Consider the following 21869-nt stretch of genomic DNA (forward strand, 5'->3'; position numbering starts at 1 on the left):
CTGAGCCAGACCCACCCAGTTAAGCCACTCCTAGAGTGCTGACCCCATAGAGTGTGTGGAGTAATAAATGTTTATTGTTTTATGCTGCTAAAATTGGGGGTAATTTATCATACAGCAATAGAGAAAAATTCACTCTTCTTAACATTTTATAAGCACTCCAACCCTCTCCTGACCTTCCTCTGATAACTTACTTTATAGTTTGCACTCTTGTGGGCAATGACTGACACATTTTTTTTCAGTTCTGATATTTTTGCTATGTTTATTTATTTAATAGTTTTATTGAGATGTAATTTACATACCATAAAATGGGCCAACGTGTTAAAAAGTTGTAAAATTACATAAAAGTTACCATTTTAACCACTTTAAAGTACACAATTCAGAGGCATGTTGTGCCAACAGCACTACTGTCCAGTTTCAGAATGTTCTCGTCGCTCAAATGGAAACTCCCCACTGACACATTTTAAACGATAAAGTAACTTTCTGTTCCTCAGATCTGGGACAATCACGTAGTAACAAAGAAAAACAATTAAGTCAATAAGACTTTTCTTTAAAGCAAATTTGGAGTGAAACAACATTAATATGAATCTATTCACATTCTTACACAGAATAAAGAGACCTAACAGGATACATTCTACTAGGGATAAAATAAAATCTCAAATGATAATTTTACAATAACTAATTTTTACAAGTCCCTTTAAATCCACAGAGTGTAGAACACCCATGTTGTACTCGGCCACCAACGGACGAGAACCGGGGCAGCCCTGGGCGCAGAGCAGGGAGGGCGGACAGGTGTCCTGTAGTGATGGCCTCTAGTCTTTTTGGTATTAACAGACACTGGGATTAGAAGGATCCAGAGAAACATCTGGGCTCAGTTAGTTCATGGTATCTGCCACAGGTGTGGGGGTGCTAGGTGATGGCATTTTGATCAGCTGTTTGCCAACCCAGGAGTGGGGGAGAGGTTGGTAATACATGTCTTTAGTTCTAGCACCATTTCCTTCCAATCATCTTGTTTTATTACTATGCATATTAGTAGTGACCAGAAAATATTGCTACTGAATTGGAGGACAACTACACAAGGACCTATCACATATTATCGGCTGGTTTTAGTTTCTAGTGTCCTATGAAAAATAGAACAGAGGGTTATTGCCAAAAGAGTATCTTTGGCAGGCGTGTTTCTCCTTTTCCCCCCTGGAGAGGACATTATGGCTTCACTATGGAGTGTCTGTGACCATCCAGATATGCATACTCTGCTCCTACCCTGGGAGGGCAGCTTGAAACAGAAAAGCAACAGTTGGAGGATATGTTTAGCTCACTGCACTTGCATGGTGTGCAACTTTCTCATTTGTCCAACTGTCCATTCATTCATTAAAAAAAAAAAAGTACCGACTGTAACAGGCACTGGTCCAGGCATTGGTGATGAGCAGTGAACAAAACAAGTGGAGCTCATGGGAAAAAGAGTATAGATTTTGCACATAGTTCTCAGAGTCTGACATTCTTGAGAGCTAATCTGGATTGATCTGCATTAGTAGGACACGAGTGGGACTAAGAAAGGGCTGGCAGGTCCAACTGCACATCCTCTTTCCCTCACCCCAGAACCTCAATACAAATAGTAAAAGTGAAAATAAGGGAAACGTGGATGTGGCCTCCTTTGCTTTACTGAGGCCCATCATCTCAGATGCTGGCCATTTCCTTTCAAACTTCCCATTTCCAACATCCCAAGACAAAGTTACTATTTCCCGGGGTTTCTCCTCATTGCTAAGGAATAGCATGCAACTTGTAATACATTATGAGACAAAGCCACAACCATGACAATAAACTCTAGGCTACTTACAAAAGTCTTCCCCAAACAGATGACACAGACCTGAGCATCACCCGCCCAGACCCTTTGTGTCCACCATGAGCATGTCTGCAGAGCCAGACTTGATCACCTTCTCTGGGCAGGGCTCTAGCTTCAGCGTTTAGAGGCCAGAGGAAGGCAGGGCACAGCAGTCTTCCAAAAACCAGCGGTGCTCAGAGTGCAGAGGCAAAGCAGCCTTCCCAGGCACAGGGTGACTGAGTCAAAAGGAGGTTGGGAAAAGAAACACAGGGGAGAGGGGGTAGCAGGAAGTCTAGACAAAATGAGCAATGGCTGGGGGAAAAAAAAAACTGGGGATAAAAACACATTTCTTTATTGTAATAACCAAAACCAAAAAGCAGGCTTATTGCCACGCTGACCATAAATATGAAATGGGCCTTATGCTCCATGATGAGATGAGTGACAGGGTGAGTGAGTGAGGGGTGAACCAAGGGGGGTTATTCACATGGAATGCCTGAACATGATCTCTCACAGACAGGGAGATTCCCTGGCCAACAGAACCATTAAAAACTGTCTGCTTCCTACATTTGTTACAAGGAACATGAGGCACTCCAATAAAACCCAGCTATTGGCAGAGGGAGATCTAACATCTGACTCGCAAGGCAAAAAGAGCCAGCTGTTCCAGCTTCCAGGACTCAATAAGAACTTCCTATTTCAAGTCAAGTTCCCAGCTGTCCCACGGCTCAGGAACAAGAGGTTGAACTCGGCCACCCTCTCCCCCAGACACACACCCTGGCCAACAACAGGAGTGTTCCAGTTTTTATCAGCTTCTTAAATCCACTGGGGGTTGCAATGAGATAACTTAACATGATTAAGGACCAAGAGAAAGCCAGGGGAACCCAGGTTGGGAGAGAAAATGAGATGAGAGATACAGGAGTAAAGGCCTGAAGTCCAACCTGTAACAGAAAGATTGTCTGGCACCCCGGGACTGAAGAAGTCTTACACCCAGGGGCCCCAGGCCCCAGTGTCCTTGGGGTCACAGCGTGGGTCCTGTGCTGGGAAGTGCACAGGCACTGAGTGTTTGTGGTAGAACTGTAGGCGGGAAAGGAGCTGCTTGACAATATGGGGATGGTCTCTTGACAGGTCATGTCTTTCTTCTGGGTCCTGGTCAATATCAAAGAGCCAGACGGTCTTGGTCGGTGGGTCCGATGAGGGTATCACAGAAGCATTGTTTTGAGATGGTGGAGGAAACCAGCAACCACAGCCTGGCAAAGAAATGCAAGGTTTACTGGGGGAAGAAGCATCCTGGGCAGATTCACACTTCAAGTAAGAAGACTACAGAAGAAGGCTGAGTGGGGTCGCGGGCAGGAACACGTAAAAAAGATGCGGCCCTTGATGCAGTATCTACATCTGTCTCAGACACTGACTTCCGGTGCTGTAACTAGACCTGGTTCACGGCTTCACAACCAGGGGCTTCCAGGCCAGGAAGGTGCATGCGTATGTGCATGTGGGGGAGGGGGGCGGGGGAATTTCTGGTTGTCACAATGACTTAGGGGAGGTGCTACTGGCATACCGTGCCAGTGGGCCAGGGAGGCTAAGATACATTGCAATACATGGTACGCTACCAGACAAAGAAGAATTGTCTGGCCACAAATACCAAGAATGTCATCATTATAAACACTGCTTAACGGCATCACGGCCTTAGCCATCATACCCCACATTTTAAAAGTATGTAAAAGACGTCACTTTTAGGGAATGTGCTCAGGGGAAGCAACCACCTTCCTCAGCTACGCAATTGGTTGAGGATGTGACTTTCAGAGTTTCTCCTTGCTAGCTAGGTGTGCTGTCCTCGACAGCCACACATCTCTGAAATCCTTATTTTACATGACACCTTAGAGCGGCATTGCTTCCTTTCACCCCCCACCTACAGTTAATTTTCAGTCTTCTTTTGTCAGGACAGTAGATAAATCATTCTTCCCCATTCAGCGGCCCCAGAGGTATGTTCTGCAAAAGTCGTCACTTTGGTAAAGTTTTCCTCGCTGTTCTGGGGGGAAATGCTCAGCATTCTACCTGGGTAGCCGGTGAGAAGTTTCCAATTCTTGTGTCTAATTGCAGCATGGAGAGAAGTGTTGAAGGCAAAATATTCTGGGCCAGAAGAATCATCCTTTGCTGGAGCCAGGCTCTTCCCAGGACCTGGAAGAAACAGTGCGGAAGCATTAGATCACTGTTACAGAAATGCGTCGTTATAAATCAACATTTAATATCCTCCTTGTAGAATGGTAGATTTTATTCAATGCCTGAGTGTAAATGCACATCCCACCACAGAAATGAATCTTCTATTAAATATAAACAGAAAGCTATAGTTCATTAAACCTCAATCATAAACCACCACAAATATAAAAGGAATCCCAATGAGATTAGAACACTAATTCATCCTTAAAATCACTACGTTCTGCCAACGTACAGCTGGCTTTATGTGGAATAGTGTTCTGTTACAGCAGTGCAGGTTGTTTTCTGTGTGCCTTTTTTCCTTTTGCTGTTAAATGACTGAATTAGATGAATACATTTTCTATATATATTTATCCCTATGTAGATAATGGAATAGATTATAACATGTACACTTTAATGGAGTCTGTCTCAAGCCATGAGAGTTCAATCATGCCATGATCAATTATTTAACCACACTGATGAAATTTAAAAGTAACTGAGCAATGCTCAGTTAACTATTCAGACAGGATAATTAAGGTTTTAAGAATGACTTGGTATACAAAATCTTGGTTATTATCATGGATTACATTAAAGTCATCTTGGGGTTTTATACTAATTGATTATTAGGTTTTTGAGGGGAGCAATTAATAGTACCTACTCCCCCATCTTCTTGAATTTGGAACCAACTGAAAGGTGGACACCAGAAGGTTAGAGCTAAAAATATTGCCTTTCTTACTGATAAAGTTGATTGGAGAGAAGATAGCTTCAGATTTGGGGCAGAGAGTCCTTCCTACTAACTGACCCTTGACTTAGAAAGACTAAACCACCCATCACCGATCTTGCTGGACACCCATTGGGCTCCCTCAGAGCTGAGAGCTGACTGGAGTGTTTACGTATATCCTGGGGACAGTCTGGCCCCCAAATTAGACAGACAAAATGTCCGAAACGAGCACGCTCAATTCCTTCTTTTGAATAACTCCCTCTGTGGCTTGCTTGTGAGGAGTGACTAAGGTGCAGCAAGAGAGACCTGAGTCCTACTCTAGTTAAAGACCCTGGGGGAGGGACGCCTGGGTGGCTCAGTGGGTTAAGCAGCTGCCTTCGGCTCAGGTCATGATCCCAGCGTCCTGGGATCGAGTCCCACATCGGGCTCCTTGCTTGGCGGGGAGCCTGCTTCTCCCTCTGCCTCTGCCTGCCATTCTGTCTGCCTGTGCTCGCTCTCTCTCCCTCTCTCTGACAAATAATTAAAAAAAAAAAAAAAAAAAAAAAGACCCTGGTGGAGGAGGCACTTGGGTGGCTCAGTCGGTCAAGCCTCTGCCTTCAGCTCAGGTCATGATTCCCAGGGTCTTGGAATCAAGCCCAGTGTTGGGCTCCCTGCTCAGCAGGGAGTCTGCTTCTCTGACCCCTCTGCCACTCATCCCACTGTGCTCTCTCTCTCTTTCTAATAAATAAGTGAAATCTTAAAAAAAAAAAAAGATCCTGGTGGATCTGTGAGGGCAAGGTATGGAGGCCCCAACCTTACTCATACCTGTGTATGTTTCAAGGCCTCGATTTAGGGACTAACTATAAAACATCTACTCTGTTTTCAGTCTACATTTACCTGTCAACTTTTCAAACACGGTCACAGCAATCGCCTTGGGTGCACTTTCTTTTCTTTTCTTTTCTTTTTTAAATATTTTATTTATTTATTTGACAGAGAAAGAGAGATCACAAGTAGGGAGACAGGCAGGCAGAGAGAGAGGGGGAAGCAGGCTCCCTGCTGAGCAGAGAGCCCGATGTGGGGCTCAATCCCAGGAACCTGAGATCATGACCTGAGCCGAAGGCAGAGGCTTAACCCACTGAACCACTCAGGAGCCCTTGGGTGCACTTTCAAATGCTGCCACATCACCTGCCCGAGGGCTAATTGTGTGTGTGTGTGTGTGTGTGTGTGTGTGAGAGAGAGAGAGAGAGATAGGTTGGGAACAATCCCCTCTCCACCATGGCGGCTGGCCCATCTCTCCACCATCCTGTCATAAAGACTCTGAGAGTGCCCTCCTCCCCTGACAGAGCTGATGCCCAGGGCTTCCTGTGGGAAGCACTGTCCGTGAGGGAAAAGACAGGGTCCCATTCCTCCGGTCAGTCTTGTGGCAATGGCTCTGGAGGGACATACTGGAGACAGAGCCAATAAACGTTAGTGGTTTCAGACCTTCAGTCTTCACAATCACGTACCAACAAATCGTTAGCACCAAACAGCAGATCTTTTTGACTTTTTGTTTCTCTGCCTGATTGTGGATATTTTGGCTCTAATACAAACAGATGCTTGCCGAGACAGAGGCACAGAGGATGTCTATTGTAGGAAATGTGGTCTCAATGCACAGACTGGGGTGTGACTGTGAGCCTTCATGATTTACTCCTTACAAGCTTGCATAAAGGACACATTTTGATACCAGAGAATGTTAAATCAAACAAGCATGCTTTGCAAACATAAACAAGGAGAGGAAATTAGCTGTCTCGGCTATACTTATATTTATATACATTTTTTCTTAAAACAAACAGGAACATAAAATACCTAAACAATAAATAAGTCTAAGACTAAATGACGGAAGGTGCTATTATGTCAACTCTACTTTTTTCTTATTGAGAAATTAAACAAAAAGAAAATTACAAGGAATAATCTGCCTAACACCCCATGAGCCTACACCTAGAATGTTAACATTTTGTCATGTTTGCTTTAAAAAAGAAAAAAAAAAAAAAAAGGAAACAACAATGAAAACAAAGGGACAGTTTCCATGTGACAATTTGTCCCCATCCTCAATCTCAGTCCCCTCCTCCTGAGGCTGCTGCCATCACGGTTTCAGAGCACAGTGAATCCTGCCTACAGCCATTTAAAAACAGAGTGACATATGCATGCATCAAAGAATAATATCTAGACCTGTTTTATACTTTAAAAATGTCCATGTGTATGTTATGCTATACATATTCTGCAACTTGCTTTTTTCCTCCACTACAGTATTTTTAGAGCTCTCTGATTATGTTCGTGTATATATATTCCTTTTAACTGTTTGGTATTTGACTATATAAAAAAATCACATTTTATTTAGCCATTTTTCTGTTAGGCATTTCGGTTACTTCAATTATTCTTCTGTTTTTCCTACTACAAACTCTCCTGCCATGAGCACTGTTTTCCACATCTCCTTGCGCAAGTTTCTCTAGGATTTGTGTCTAGAAGCAAAACTGTCTGGTTGCAAGGTGCACAGCCTTCCAACTTTCTAACACATACCAAATGGCCCTCCTACCAGCAATGTCTCCCTTTCTCCATACCCGATAGCTGATAGTTTCAGACTTAAAATTGTTGCCTAACTAAACATGTTAGACAGAATCTTCATTTTTTAAAATCATTCAGTCTGCAGGAATTATCCTTCTTTTTCTGTGTCAATCCAAGGGTTGCTTTAAAAAACATTTTTAAATAATACCCATTGAAAAAAGTGCACAGAAGATGCTGATGAAGACTGGACACTCCTGTAGACACAGCCCACTCAAGAGATAGGACGTTCGTAGGACTTCAGAAGCCCGTGTGGGCAGCCTCCAGTCTCCATCCTCCTCTCAAAGATAGCTGCTACCGAACAATGAGTTCTTTCTGCCTGTTTTTGAGTCAATGGAAACCACACAGCGTGTTCTTCTTTCTCTCAGGCTCTGACTGATCTCATAATGTTTGTGAGATTCACCCTTGGTGTTGAGGTTCAGTCTGTTTCCAGCACTTCATTCATTTTCATTGCTGGATGTTATTCCCTTGCATGAAGGTTCCACAGCCTCTTGCTTTCAGAGTTGGAACCCACAGGGAACTGATTGCTGTGTGTGAAGCGAGGCAGGACTCGAGATTCATTTTTCAAAGATAGCTACCATCTGACCAAGACTGTTGAAAAGACTGTTCTTTTCTACTCATCTGCAGGGATACCTTTGTCAAACACCTGATTTCCATTTGTGGTGAGTGTCTCCAAAGCAGTACAGTCCAACAGAACTTTCTTTAGTGCAGTATCTCTATCTTTGCAGTACATCGCAGGGACCACTCGCTGCACATGGCTACTGGGCATGAGAAATGCAGCTAGTACAACTGAGGAAATTAATTTAAACTTAAATTGCCACACATGACTTGTGACTACTGCATTGGATAGCTGAGCTCTAGAGTTTCTGTTCTGTCCTACTATTTGTAGGATAAGGATATTTGTCTATCCTTATGGACAAATAAGGATATTTGTCTATACTTAGGCTAATACTAAACTATCTTAATTACTGTAGATTTATCATACGTTCTTCTATCTGCCAGTAAAGTCCCCAAATTTGTTGTTCTTCCAGACTGATTTCATCATGATTGGCCTTTTGCATTTTCAATAAAAATTTTAGGAGTATCTTGTTCAATTTCACAAACTAGCTGGTGGGATATCAATTATGATGGTATTGACTCCAGGGAGCAATTTGGGGGTACTGCTGTTTTAAAATATTCAGACTTACAATTCACTAGTGTGGTGGATCCTTGTATCTTCTCTTGATAATAGTTTATGATTTTCTGTGGAAACGTCTTACACATCTTTCCTTATGTTTACTCCTAGTTGTATAATGTGGATTAACAGTACTATAAACAACATTTAAAAATCGATTTCATACTCTGGATGCTGTATGTAAAAATATAATTGGCTTTTTTAGATATTGATCTTGTTCCCTGTGACTTTGCAAAATTCATTTGTTAATTCTAACCTTTTGCTTAGAGAGTCTTTGGATTCTCTACGCATCCTACCATGTCACCTGCAAATAATGATACTGCTTCTCCCCATCTTATATGTTTTAGTTTTCTTTTTCTTACCTCGTGACACTGGACAAAACCTCTAATATAAATTTGAATAAAAGTAGTGATAGAGTTTCTATCTCATTCCTGATTTCTGGGGAAAAGCTTTTAATATTTTACTATTAAGTATGATGTCAATATAAAATTTTTATAGCTATGCTTTATCAGATTAAAGAAGATCTTCTTTTTTATCAGATTAAAGAAGATCCTACTCCCCATTCACTAAGTTTTTTTAATCATAAAAGAATGTTAAATTTTACCATTTACTTTTTCTGCATCTGAAAATATCGTATAATTATTCTTTTATCTTTTAACACAATGAACTATATTAATTGATTCTTTTTTTTTTTTTTTTTAAAGATTTTATTTATTTTTTTTTCAGAGAGAGTGAGAGAGGGAGCACAGGCAGACAGAGTGGCAGAGGGAGAAGCAGGCTCCCTGCAGAGCAAGGAGCCCGATGTGGGACTCGATCCCAGGACGCTGGGATCATGACCTGAGCTGAAGGCAGCTGCTTAACCAACTGAGCCACCCAGGCATCCCCATATTAATTGATTCTTAAATGCTAAACCAACCTTGCATTTATGGAATAAACCCTTTTTCATCAGGATGCTTGTCATTTTTATATATTGCTGGATTCACATTTTTTGGGGGATTGATTATATTTCCTGGATTCACATTTAGTTCAGGGTTTTTGCACTTATGTTTAAGACAAAAATTGCTCTATTAAATTTTTCTTGAAATATTGTCATGTTTTTGAGTCAAGGTTATATTGGTCCTATAAAAGGAACTGGAAGTGTTCCCTGAAAAGTTTGTGTAAGAGGGTTGCTATGCCTAAATATTTGCAAGAGTTCATTTGTAAAACAATGGGGGCCTAGAGTTTTCTTTGTGGGCAGGTTATTTATTAATTTAATTTCTTTAATAGACATAGAACTTTTCAGAACTTCTATTTCTCTTTTCTTAGTTTGGTAAAGTGTATTTGGGAATTTGTTTAGTTCATACAAATTTTCATCTCTGTATTATCTTTTTAATGTCTGTAGCATCTGTAGTAGTACCTTCTCATTCCTGATATTAGCAGTGTGTGCTTTTCACTTTTTTTCCCATGATAAATTTTGTTAAAGGTTAATTTTTTTTTTAAGATTTTTTATTTATTTATTTGACAGAGATCACAAGTAGGCAGAGAGGCAGGCAGAGAGAGAGAGAGAGGAGGAAGCAGTCTCCCTGCTGAGCAGAGAGCCCGATGCGGGGCTCGATCCCAGGACCCCGGGATCACGACCTGAGCTGAAGGCAGAGGCTTTAACCCACTGAGCCACCCAGGCGCCCCAAAGGTTAATTTTTATTAGTTTTTCAAACCAACATTTTACCTAGTAGTCCCTCTCTATAGTGTGTTTGTTTTCTATTTCATAAATTTGCCTCTTCTTTTTATTATTTCCTTCCCTCTGTTTCCTTTCGGCTTAATTTGCTCTTCTTCTTCTTCTTCTTTTTTTAAAGATTTTATTTATTTACTTGACATACAGAGATCACAAGTAGGCAGAGAGGCAGGCAGAAAGAGAGAGGAGGAAGCAGGCCTCCCGCCGAGCAGAGAGCCCGATGAGGGGCTCGATCCCAGGACCCGGAGATCATGACCTGAGCCGAAGGCAGAGGCTTTAACCCACTGAGCCACCCAGGCCCCCTCTTCTTCTTCTTTTTTTTTTTTTTTTTTTTTTGAGAGAGAGAGAGAGAGAGAGAGTGGGGGCAAAGAGTAGGAGCAAGGAGAGAGAATCTTGAGCAGGCTCCAAACCCAGCATAGAGCCCAACTTGTGGCTTGCTCTCTCGACCCTGAGATCATGACCTGAGCCAAAATCAAGAGTCAGATCCTTAACTGACTGAGCCACCCAGGCACCTCTTAATTTGCTCTTCTATTTATAGTTTCCCAAGTATTTCATGTTCAGTACTTCTCTATTTCTAATATATACATTTAATACTATAAATTTTCATCCAAGCACTAGTTTATTTTTATCATGCAAGCTTTAAATATGCATCCTTGTTATTCAGACCAAAATATTCTCAAATTTTCATTGTGATTTCCTTTTTGACTCATGGATTATTCAAAAGTGTATCTCTTAATGTCCAAACATTTGAGAATTTCCTATTATCCTTTTGTTACTAATTTCCAGTTTAATTCCATTATGATTAGGAAATAGATCCATAGATTTTTAAAAAATAAAATTCTAAATTTAGAATCCTGTTAGATGTACCGTATATGATTTAAATCCTTTGAAATGTGTTTCTACTTGCTTTGTGGCCCGGTATGCGGTCAACTGTATAATGTTCCATTCTCACGTGTAAAAAAAAAGAACATGTGTTCTCAAGTTGCTGGGTGTAGTGATCCATAAATATCATAGTTTGTTAATTATACTGTTTGAATATTTTACATCTGTACTCACTGGATTTGCTAATCTCTGAGCAGAAACTAGCGTTCGAAGAAAAGCATTAACAAAAAACTCTTTCTCCTTTCCTTCTGAGCTGAAAGATACCATTGAGATAGAGCTTTCTGGCCAGAAAGACATACACAGTTATAAGATGGACCAGTCACATGTACTGATGTTGGATATAAAAAAGGAGATGAGCAAAACATTTTCGGGCTAACAAAGGAAATCACTCTCTTACATCATAGGTAGTAAACTTCTAGAGCTCCTTATCTGAGCAACCTCGGGAAACCTGAAGGAGTTCGAGTTGGAGCTTCTAGAAATGAGGTGGGTCCGTGGTTTCCAGTGGAGAATGTATTCTCCAGAACCAGAAGAAGTGCCAGAAGCACCTTAGGAATTGGTTATGTGGGACAGTGAGTCAGGGGGCAGGGTCCAGGTTCCCTGTCTTCATTTCAGTCGATGCTGGTTAACACTTAAGGAAGAATTTGTAGTATTTGCTAAATACATTATACTTCTCTACATTTTTGTTTGAAAAAAGGGTCTGCAGCTAAATGACAACTGGAAAGATATGAATTAGTGGTGGTGATGGACTGACCAAATGGGAAAGGGACCCAGTGGTCCCACGGGATACTTCTAATCTCCCGGGGCTCATAAAAGGCAACGTTGTTTTCTTGACTGTACAACACACCCTCCTCACTCTTCGGAAACTACTGTCCAATACAGTCTATGACTTTATTTTACAAAATACATTATTTTCCTGTGTAATTTATACGTTTCTTGTATGTAAGTTAGAAACACAGAAACGTACAAACAAGAAAATTTAAACTATCTCTAAATTTATTAGCTGCATGTTAACATTTTGGTGTATAACCCCTGGAGGCTTTTAGCTACACAAGGCTTAAATAAAATAAATACGTTCGCTGACTTGCAAGGAAGAGGAAAGTTCGTAGAAAACAAAGTTTTCGTGGCTAGAGAAAATAAGGCAGGGAAGGGAGGAGTCCTAAGCATCAGGGCAGGGGTGAAGGGGATGGTCTGGGTCTCTTCCTCTCCGGGCTCTTGTTCAAATATGCACTGGGTGTGGCTGGAGAATGTGGCTCGGGAAGAGTTAATGCTGTGAGCCTTCTGGAAAGAACAGCAAGGGGTGGGAGTCAGGGCAAGGAGAGGGCCTGCAATCCTAGTGAGGTCCCTGCCCAATGGTCCACAGAAGGCCACAGTGTGCAGCAGGACACAACAAGCCCTTCTGGAGTGGGATTGCTTGGGTTCAAATCTCAGCTCCATTATTCACCGGCTATGTGAGCATCAGGGTTAGCAGATCTCCCGGGACCTACATTCCCTCATCTGTAAAATGGGGATAATATCATCTATTTCACAGGACTGTTGTGTAGTCTAAATGTGCGGATACGCTGAAAATGTACATTAGCACTACATCCATCATATAGTACATGCATAATAAATGGTTTTGATACGAGTTTGCAATCTTGGGCAACTTTCCTAATTCCCCCTGCCTCAATTTACTATATTGAAGTAATACAGTCATTGCAGGTGAGAGAAGGCATATCCAGTGCTTAGCACAGTATCTGGTATGTTATAAGACTATCATCAACATTGTCAACATTAAAGGTAATGATGCTAATAATTAAAAGCACTCACTACATGCTTATAAAATGCTGTTAAGTGTTCCATGTATGTTAACTTGTTTAATCCTTGCTCTATGAAATAGGTAAAAATGGCTGGTAATGATGGTCACTGAACGGCAGCTATTATCAATATAAGATAGGTTCTTTTCTTTTATATTTTCTTTTACTGAAGACCTTACAAAGAGGAGAAAAGTAGGCAGAAGTCATTATTATACCGGGGAGGGGGGCGGGGGGAAAGATGCCCTGAACTAAAATCCAAACCAAACAAACCGCTTCTCTGGTCTGGGTCTGGAAAGGACCTATATTTGCTCCCCTACACTCATGTTCCAGAGCTTGAACAGGTTTGGGGGAGAAAGCATTAATAGCGCAGCTTTCATTTGCTACTTGAGGCTTTTGTCCCTTTTCTGCCCGGCTGCGAGGGTTGGCCTTCGTTTCTACTGAGCCCTTTCTGGTTTTGAACACGTTTATAATTTACAAAGACCAGCCTAAAAGTTTATTCTGCCTCTAATGACCCAGTTTATTCCTTGCTGCTGGGAAGCCACCTTCACGTTTTTATGGGATATGCAGTTGTACTTCAGGCAAAACGTACTCACTTGGGCTAAGTGGGGGGAAACCCCCAGCATTCCCAGATATTTAGTGATCAAGGTATTTTTAAATATGGAATCCCAAAAGGTATCTTTTCTAACCAACAGGCAAACGGGTCTGTTTATTACATGAGCCAAATGTGCCTGGTAATTAAAACACCAAAGCTTTATTTACTCCCGACGTTTGACTGGCTAGCCAATTTCTTCATGGCTCGATCCAAGAAAAGTTCAAAAGAGTCCCAAATCAAAGGGCGGCTGAAGTCACTAAGGTCCTCATTGTGCCAGGCAGTGTGAGCACCCCTGCCCACAGCTGGCACGGCCTCCGCAGCACCTTTGGACTCCGTCTGGATGCGTGCTGTGCGCACACGTGTGGATGGGATCTCTATCTGCTCACGGTCTGACAAGTCCTGAAAACTGCAGGCTCGGGCCGCAGCTGCTTCTCATCTCGCTGTGTGGCAAGGGCTTACACACCCAGACACAAATGTGTTCATTGTTGTTTTGATTCTTGTTTTGAAAGTCATTCTAGATCTAAAAATAAGTTTTTCTCTAAAAATAGTTCCCAATGAAATGCAAGCTAGAACCCCACACTGTGAGCTGATGCTTTACTGAAAACTTTGACTCAATTTTCAGAGATGGACAAAGCCCCTGCCAGCCATGGGTATGGCTCTGGCAGCCGGCAAGCTGGCATTCACAGAACGGTTCAGAATTTGCCAGCGGTGTTCCCTATACTATTACTTGCTAGTTCTGAGAAGGAACTCTGACAAACCACTGTGCATTTTAATAGCTTTTAGAATGAATAATCCATTAAGTCATTTAGCCACTCTGAGTTCCTGTTTTCTTGTGTGTAAAATGAGGAGAAAAATAATGCCTAATGCCTACCTCACAGGACAATGGTGAGGATGGAATGAAATCCTGGGGGTGGTGAGCATTCTTTGATTGTTAGTATAAAAATACAAGTCTCTTGAATTCCCACAGCAGTTGCCACACAACTAGGTACATGGATAAACTAATTGACGAACTGAAAGAAATCATTCAATTTAGGTCCAACCTATGGCCCTTGATTGATGGCCACCAAAATCAAGGTATGGACAGCTGCTCGAACCTGTAACAAATGTGAAACCAGACCAGCTGCCACGGGAACAAGATATTATTAAAAAATTGTGGGGAAGACTGGGAGGGGAAATGGGAAAGTGAAAGGGCACAGAGTTTCAGTTAAGAAAGATGCATAAGTCCTAGAATTCTACTGTAGAGCACAGTGAGCATAGTTTATATTATACTGTGTCTTTAAAAACTTGCTAAGATGGGGCGCCTGCGTGGCTCAGTGGGTTAAGCCTCTGCCTTCGGCTCAGGTCATGATCTCATGGTCTTGGGATCGAGCCCTGCATTGGGCTCTCTGCTCAGTGGGGAGCCTGTTTCCCCCGCCCCTCTCTCTGCCCACTTGTGATCTCTCTCTGTCAAATAAATAAAATCTTAAAAAAAAAAAAACTCGCTAAGAGGGTAGATCTTGTGTTAGGTGTTCTTATCACACCTATATACACATATATACAAAGGAAAATAATAACAGGATGGAAGGAAACTTCTGGAGTTCGTATATGACACAGATTGTGGCAATAGTCTCAGAACTCATCAAGTTGTAAATATTAAATATCCACAGCTTTTTGGATGTCAATTACATCTTAATGAAGTGATTTCTTTCAGTGAAGGGTGTGTGGGTGACTCAGTTCAGCAGCCGATTCTTGATTTTGGCTCAGGTCATGATCTCAGGGTCCTGAGACCAAGCCCCGAGTCAGGCTCTGTGCTTAGCATGGAGTCTGCTTTTCCCTCTCCCTCTGCTTCTTGCCCTATGCATGCACATGCACTTGCTCTCTCTCAAATAAGTAAATAAAAATCTTTAAAAAATAGTAAAGTGGTTTTAAAATGAATGAAGAAAACTGTGGGGAAAAAACATGCCAATACCACCTAAATTATGTATGCTAAACAAGATGTCTGGTTAAAATTGTGAAAACAGAGTGAAACAGATCAGGGATTCTCAATTCTGGCTGTCCACTGGCATCACCTGACCCCCTCACAGTCACCTCAGGACTTAACCACGGCCCAAGGCCCTCTGCTGGATGCGCCCACGTGGGCACAGGTGCGGAGGAAGGGGGCCTAGGGAGCTACGCCAGCACTGGGGTACGGTGGAACTGGCTTATGGGTCCCTTGCCCCTTTGCCCTCAAGGGGTACTCCCACGGTGTGCACCCCGGAGCAAGGTAACATAGAGAGGCCTGATAAGCATTAAAGTTATCCCACCAAATTCATCGTGCCTCTTGTTTCTGGACTTAAACCTGATTGCTGCAAGTCTTCTGTTACACCCACACCACTTTAGAATCCTGTCTCCCTGGCGAAATCCTTGCAACACGAAACAGGAGTGTTGGGGAAAATATGCCAGGCATAAAGCTAATCAGAAAAAGGTGAGGAGGAATATTACAGATGTTATTTATTACCTACAAGGGGAAAATCAAAATGCTCATAATTTTTATATATGCATGCCACATGACATATTTCAAATGAATCTGGGCTTATGATTTTCGGTTTACAAAGTCAGTTTCTCCAACACCTACTCATTCAGTCCATATTTGATATTTTAAAAGTCCTAATGAAAAAGGAACTTTGATGTGGCTTGCTCAGCCTAGACAGAGTTCAATTGTTAATCATTATTGAATGGTGCATGATAAGTATTCAGAGAATGTGTGCGCTTATGTTAGAGCGAACTCCAACAGTGGGTTAATGTCTGGCATCAGCCACCAGCGTCAATGCAGCACCGGAAACCCAAACAACAGAAAACAAGCATTCAATGAGTCCTCAGCGCCCGACTGCCCCAGGAAGTTTAGCAAATCTGTCTGAAACAGGTTGTCAGATCTTCTCAGACACTGGTTCACCTTGAACCCTGAATAAATGTACTATATATATTGCTGATTCATTTGCCTGTTAAACAAATTTTATTTCAGTGATCACTCTACATGCTAGATCCTAAGTCTTCAGAATGAATAAACTTGAGTCCATAAGATAATAATAAAATAATGTCATTAAACACCACCAGTTCTAAAACAGTGGAATAAACATTTGTGGGCTGGTGAATGAAATGTACGAGGTGCCCGATGATTCCAAAGGAGATACAAACTGCATAGAAGGATCAGGAAAGCAGTGCTGCCTGAGCTGGGCTCCAAAGCACAGGAGGAACAGGACAGATAAAGTGTAACAGAGAAGATCCAGAGCGTGTCTCTCTGCTTGAAATTTTCTTCTCCCTGTGATGTCTTCCTCCTTTCCCGTCTCTAAATGAGAACATGGAGGCAAAGCACTTAACCTCGGTGCCTGGCACCAAGAGTGCTCAATCAGGGCCGGTTCTTATTCCTACCTGAGACCGCTTTTTAGTCTCCTTTGCTTTTCTTTCTCTGTTCATCTCTTAAATGTTTTCATTCCCCCAGGTTCAATTCTTGACATTCCCCTGGGCATTCTAGGCGCCAGAATCTTATCTCCTACCCAGAGATCGCTCTTTGTTCTGTCCAACTGCCCATGCCTCTAACCCAGGCTGACCTACCCAGGCCACCAAGGGGCCGGAGCCCAGGCGTCTGGCCTTGCACACATGCTGCACCTCAATCATGTTGCAATCCTGCATTTGTAGACAGGGAAATGGACATCCCTCTTCTATTTCTGGCCTTTGCCATCAAAACAGCCTCAACCTCAAACCTCAGCTTGCCCCTCCTCTCTCGTCCCTGGACAGTACATATACTCTCTCTGGCTCTACCTCCTTTCCAGGGCCACCTGAGCCACTGTGCCTTTCTTCAGCCTGTGCCCAGAGGGAAGAGTAGAGGTGGCAGGCAGAGAAATCCTGTATATATGCCCCTAAGATGCTTCATTGAAAGCTCCTCTCCAGGGACACCTGCCTGGCTCAGTTGGTTAAGCCTCTGCCTTTGGCTCAGGGGATGATCTCAGGGTCCTGGGATTGAGTCCCACATCGGGCTCTCTCCTGCTCAGTGGGGAGTTTGCTTCTTCCTTTGCCTGCTGCTGCCCCTACTTGTGTGCGCTTGTGCTCTCTCTCTCTCTCTCTCAAAAATAAAATAAATAAAATCTTTAAAAATGAAAAAGAAAGCTCCGCTCCCATGTAGCCCACATATGGTCAAGTCCTGGACTCACATGCTGGGTGCCTCCTCTCCACAGCCTCCTGCTGTAGTGACAGTGGTAGAAACGTGTGGGATGAGAAGACAAAGAGGTAGAGTATGGATCCCTGGGGAGAACCAAACTTTGAAAGGCAAAGCAGAGAGGAGGAGCCTCCAAAGATCTGAGGAAGAGGAGTTAGACTGGAAAAATGCCTCAGAAGCCACGGAAAATATTCCACGGAGGAAATGGTTACTGCCAATGAGAAGGAAAGTCTGAGAACACGAGGGAAAGAGAGCACGGGATGGGGCAAAGAGGATGTCAGCAATGACTGTGGACAGAGCAATTGCACTGGGCTTGCGACACACAGTGCCCAGAATAAACATGCACAAGGGATCCAGTAAGCTTGTAAGAACAAGGACAAGACAGAAGAGCATGTCTTTTCTCTAATCATCCCTCAATTAAAGTCATAACAGATGATCATGTCCAGTGCTGACGTCATCAAGGGCCAACTACCACCTCTATTCCAACCTGCTCCACAACAGGCTAATCCAAGGCAGAACTGTGGCTCTCCTCGTCATTCACATGTTTGCTTTGTCTCTCTCTAAATACAAGTTTTTAAAGTAATTGGTAGAGTCCGTCAGCAAATAGCTATAAATAGGCCCTGTGTATATATGAAAAAAGGGAAACTAACCAAAAATATTCATCTTCAGCCTGTGATTAAGATGATGAGCACGAACCAGGCTGGGTCGTCTGTTCTCTGGCGGGGGATGAAAGGAGAAAGGCTCCCCCGCCCCCCAACATGGCATTTAGTGAAATCCCAACCACAAAGCCTCATGGTCCAAAATGCTTGGCTGAAGACTTCTCTCTTCCTGGGGTGTACTGTTCATATTCCAGCACGCAGGAAAGACGTATCTAAGCTCTGAGCACATTTTTTGGATACGGAAGAAAAAATGCTAATTTAATACTTACTTTGGAAAGGGGGCCCTGCCCATGGAATTGGCCTGTGACAGCTGTCAGGTGGGCCTGGCCTCTCTGGGCAGGTCGGGGATGCCGCCCTTCCTGACCCCGGGAGCTCAGGCTGGGGCGGCGGTGCCAACAATTACAGTGCAGAAAGCTAAGGCCAGTCGGCACCCTTCCAAGGGCAGCCCTGCACAGCACTGCTCTTCCGGCAGCCCCAACCCCAGCGTGTTATACCAACCTTATCATCACCGAAATGAGGACCACAAGGTGCTGCCCGCCGAAGATAAAAAAGCAAACATCTGAGACTGCTCTTTCCAGCCGAGCCTGGTTCAGTTGAAACGAAGGATGTTTTCTATTTTGAGACTCTCTGGGACCCACGTGAACCAGGCTTCGGAACACAATCTCTCTTTCCAAGGAAAACTAGAAGCACATTTGAGAAGGTAAGCAAAGATGGGGTCTTTGCTCTGCAACTGATTTAGAGAGAATGAAGGGTCAAAGCACCACCACCGAGTCCTCAGACCCACTTGAGAAGATCTGGTTCCAGAGCACACCCGCTTCAATGCTCTGTCCAACACGCAGACATCCCGGGATTCCCAAAGCCCCAGTGTTCTCCCGGAAACACCGGCACTAACACTCACACCCATAAGCCCAAACGTGATCCTGGAAGGGTGCTGGCCGCCAGGGACCCCACACACATTCGGGAAGGGACTCACAGAAGGGGCAGCATCTGACCCTGTGCTGGCCATCCCCCTCTGGAGAGACACTCTCTCCCTATTGGTCATTTGCTCTCTATTTGAAGCCCGAAGCAGGTGGGAGGGACTTGACGCTAAGCATCGCTATCACTTCTCCCCACCTCCAATCCCCCAACCAGTGTTAGCCTGCTCACATTAAGGAACGATGTGCAGAGTTAAACCTCACTTCTGAGACCTGCATATGGAAAACCAATTAAGATACAGAGAAAAACAAGACAGAACTGAATTTTCCATCTGACTCAAGAATGTTGAGAATCGGGTAGATTGGGAAATGGAACGGAGGGGTCTCCTATTATCTCGGGGGTTCACCTACTGCACGATGATAGTCTAGGTGAACGAAACCCCGCAGAGCCAAAGCACATTCTGAAAACACGGCCGCTTGCTTTGATGCTGTCTCCTGGCCCTAGTATAGTTTGTCACATGGACAATTTAAAAAAGATACCCAGGGCAATGCTCCTACCCCTTCTTACACCTTCTTCTCCATTTCCTTCTTCTTCCTTTTTGGAAAAAGGAGCGTTGTGAATGCGGAAGTGGGGATATTTGCACCATGACAAAGCCAGAGCTGGGCAGAAGAAGCAAAACAGGAAGCTGCCTACAGAGGGCCAGACAGTCACTGGCAATTTGACTCCCCACGCAGTATTTTGCCCAAAGGTTTCTCTATGGGGCTGGAATTCCCAGCAAAAGGATTCCCCCTAAACTGACTGAAGCTTTGCATTTATGAAGGTATCATGTAGGAAAACAACAAGAAGAAACCAACAAGAACGTTTTGAACACCTGCTCTGTTGAAGGAACTGTGCAAGGTGTCATGGGAATTACAGAAAAGCATTTATTAGTTTTTTTGAGGATGTGCCAGGTACAATTTTAGATACAGAGAAAGTATCTTTACTTAGGAAGTTTATAATTAATTGGAAGGATAGAGGTCAGTGAAAGGCAAGACATGACGAATGCCAAAGGAGTGGCACATAACTGAAATCATTTAAGCACTAATTGAGCACCAAGTATTTGCAAGTCATTGTGCAAAGGGCTGGGGGGAGTGTCCCAGAATTCCAAAGACGGAAAGCGTATTTCTGGCTGAATGGGGGAAGGGAAATCTCCCTGGGAGAGGTGAGGCTGGGGAAAGCGGGCTGGCAGTAAAGGACTGGTAGGAGTGGACAGAAAGGAAGAGGGTGCCCCAGGCAGAGGGGAGGAGCACCAGACAGGAAGTCCCTAAATGTGGTCATTCTGGAGGACAGTTGGGCATCTTGGCTGGCTGCGGGGGACACAGAAGAATGCATTCAATCAGTTCCCCCAAACTACAGAAGTGAGAACTTTTTTCAGCAGCTAATTGGAAACAAGTCACAACTTTTGGAGCAGAAATGAAAGGCACATTTTTAGAAAGCTTCATCTCCATGCTCACTGTGATGTGATTAGTAAGTTTCTCAGATGACTTAATACTGGGACAACACCATAGCTGGGAAAAACTGTCCCTGGGAGAGGACAGTCCACACTGCAAACGAGCCTGCTATCAGCAGAAGACAGCAGAAGACGCACCAGAGAGCCTCGACAGGCCGGAAATGAAACCAGGAGATAGAGGGAAAGCCTTGGGGACCAACAGAGCAGGAGAAAAGGGGACTGTTAGGTCTGGAATGGCACTACTAAAAGAAGAAAGTGAGGGCGAGCCTGCTTTTTGATGGGAATGGTGAATTAGGTTTAGATACACTGTGACATGAGCGAATGAACACGTCAGTGTAGACGTGGTGAGGGATTTACCGCAGGTGTGTTTCCAGTGTGTCCAGGGTTTGCATCACCTGCCGCGTCTCCTTCCGCGGATCATAGTCCCACTGCGTTTCCTCGCTCCCTTGCCCTTAGGCTGTGCTGGCAGAATATGAACAATGAGAGGGCAGACTCCCAGGCAGGCCTGGGCCCAGAAAATTCTCCTGTGCACAAGCTTCCATGCAGACAAGCAGACCGGCCTTGGCTGCTCATTAAACACGGTGGGGGCCACGAGATGGAAGCAGCCGTGGTTCTCCAAACACCACTTGGACAAGAGCTGTCTGGTGCTCAGGAGACCCATTTTGTTCTCTGCATGAATGAGAGATGCTTGTGTGAATGGGATTAGCATGGACTTTCTGTCTGCTCCACTAGCCGGCCTTATAATCCATCCCTCCTCCATCGCATGGCCCTCCCTCCTGACTATGTTCCAGACCTGCTGGTTTCTTCCATTCTTTGGCCGCACCAAGCTCTGTTGGTCTATACAGCCCTTCCCTGCAGCAGACATCTTTGCATTTGCTCTTCCCTCCTCCTGAAAGACTTCCTGTGGGCTTGTGGCCCAGCTAACTTCATTTTCGGCTCTCAGATCAAATACTACTTCCTTAGAGTAGCCTTTTTTTTCACCACCTAAATGAAATTCGGTCAACCCCTGTTCACCTTTCATAACCCATATTATAATTTGCAATTACATATTTCTTTATTTCCTATGTTTCCCTATGAAAGTATAAGATCCCCAAAAGGCAGAAGCCATGGTTTTGTTGGTCACTGTACTGTTCACCCAGTACCTTGCACTTTGGAGGGATCTGATCATCAGTACCTATTAAG

General features: G+C 43.6%; 1 protein-coding gene across 1 annotated transcript in view; it reads right to left on the reverse strand.

The window, feature by feature from the left end:
- Positions 1 to 258: 258 nt before the first annotated feature.
- LOC111148285 (arylsulfatase B) overlaps positions 259 to 21869 on the reverse strand; it is a 168872-nt gene continuing 147261 nt past the window's right edge. The window contains exons 7-8 of the mRNA XM_022504765.1: positions 3866 to 3988; positions 259 to 3060 (exon numbers count right to left, since the gene is read on the reverse strand). Of these exons, the coding sequence (XP_022360473.1) occupies positions 2795 to 3060; positions 3866 to 3988 (389 nt within the window). The 3' untranslated portion in view covers positions 259 to 2794. The remainder of the gene's footprint in view (positions 3061 to 3865; positions 3989 to 21869) is intronic.

This window comes from Enhydra lutris, unplaced genomic scaffold (genome assembly GCF_002288905.1).
Source record: "Enhydra lutris kenyoni isolate GAN:26980312 unplaced genomic scaffold, ASM228890v2 scaffoldscaffold19, whole genome shotgun sequence".
Lineage (NCBI taxonomy): Eukaryota > Metazoa > Chordata > Mammalia > Carnivora > Mustelidae > Enhydra > Enhydra lutris.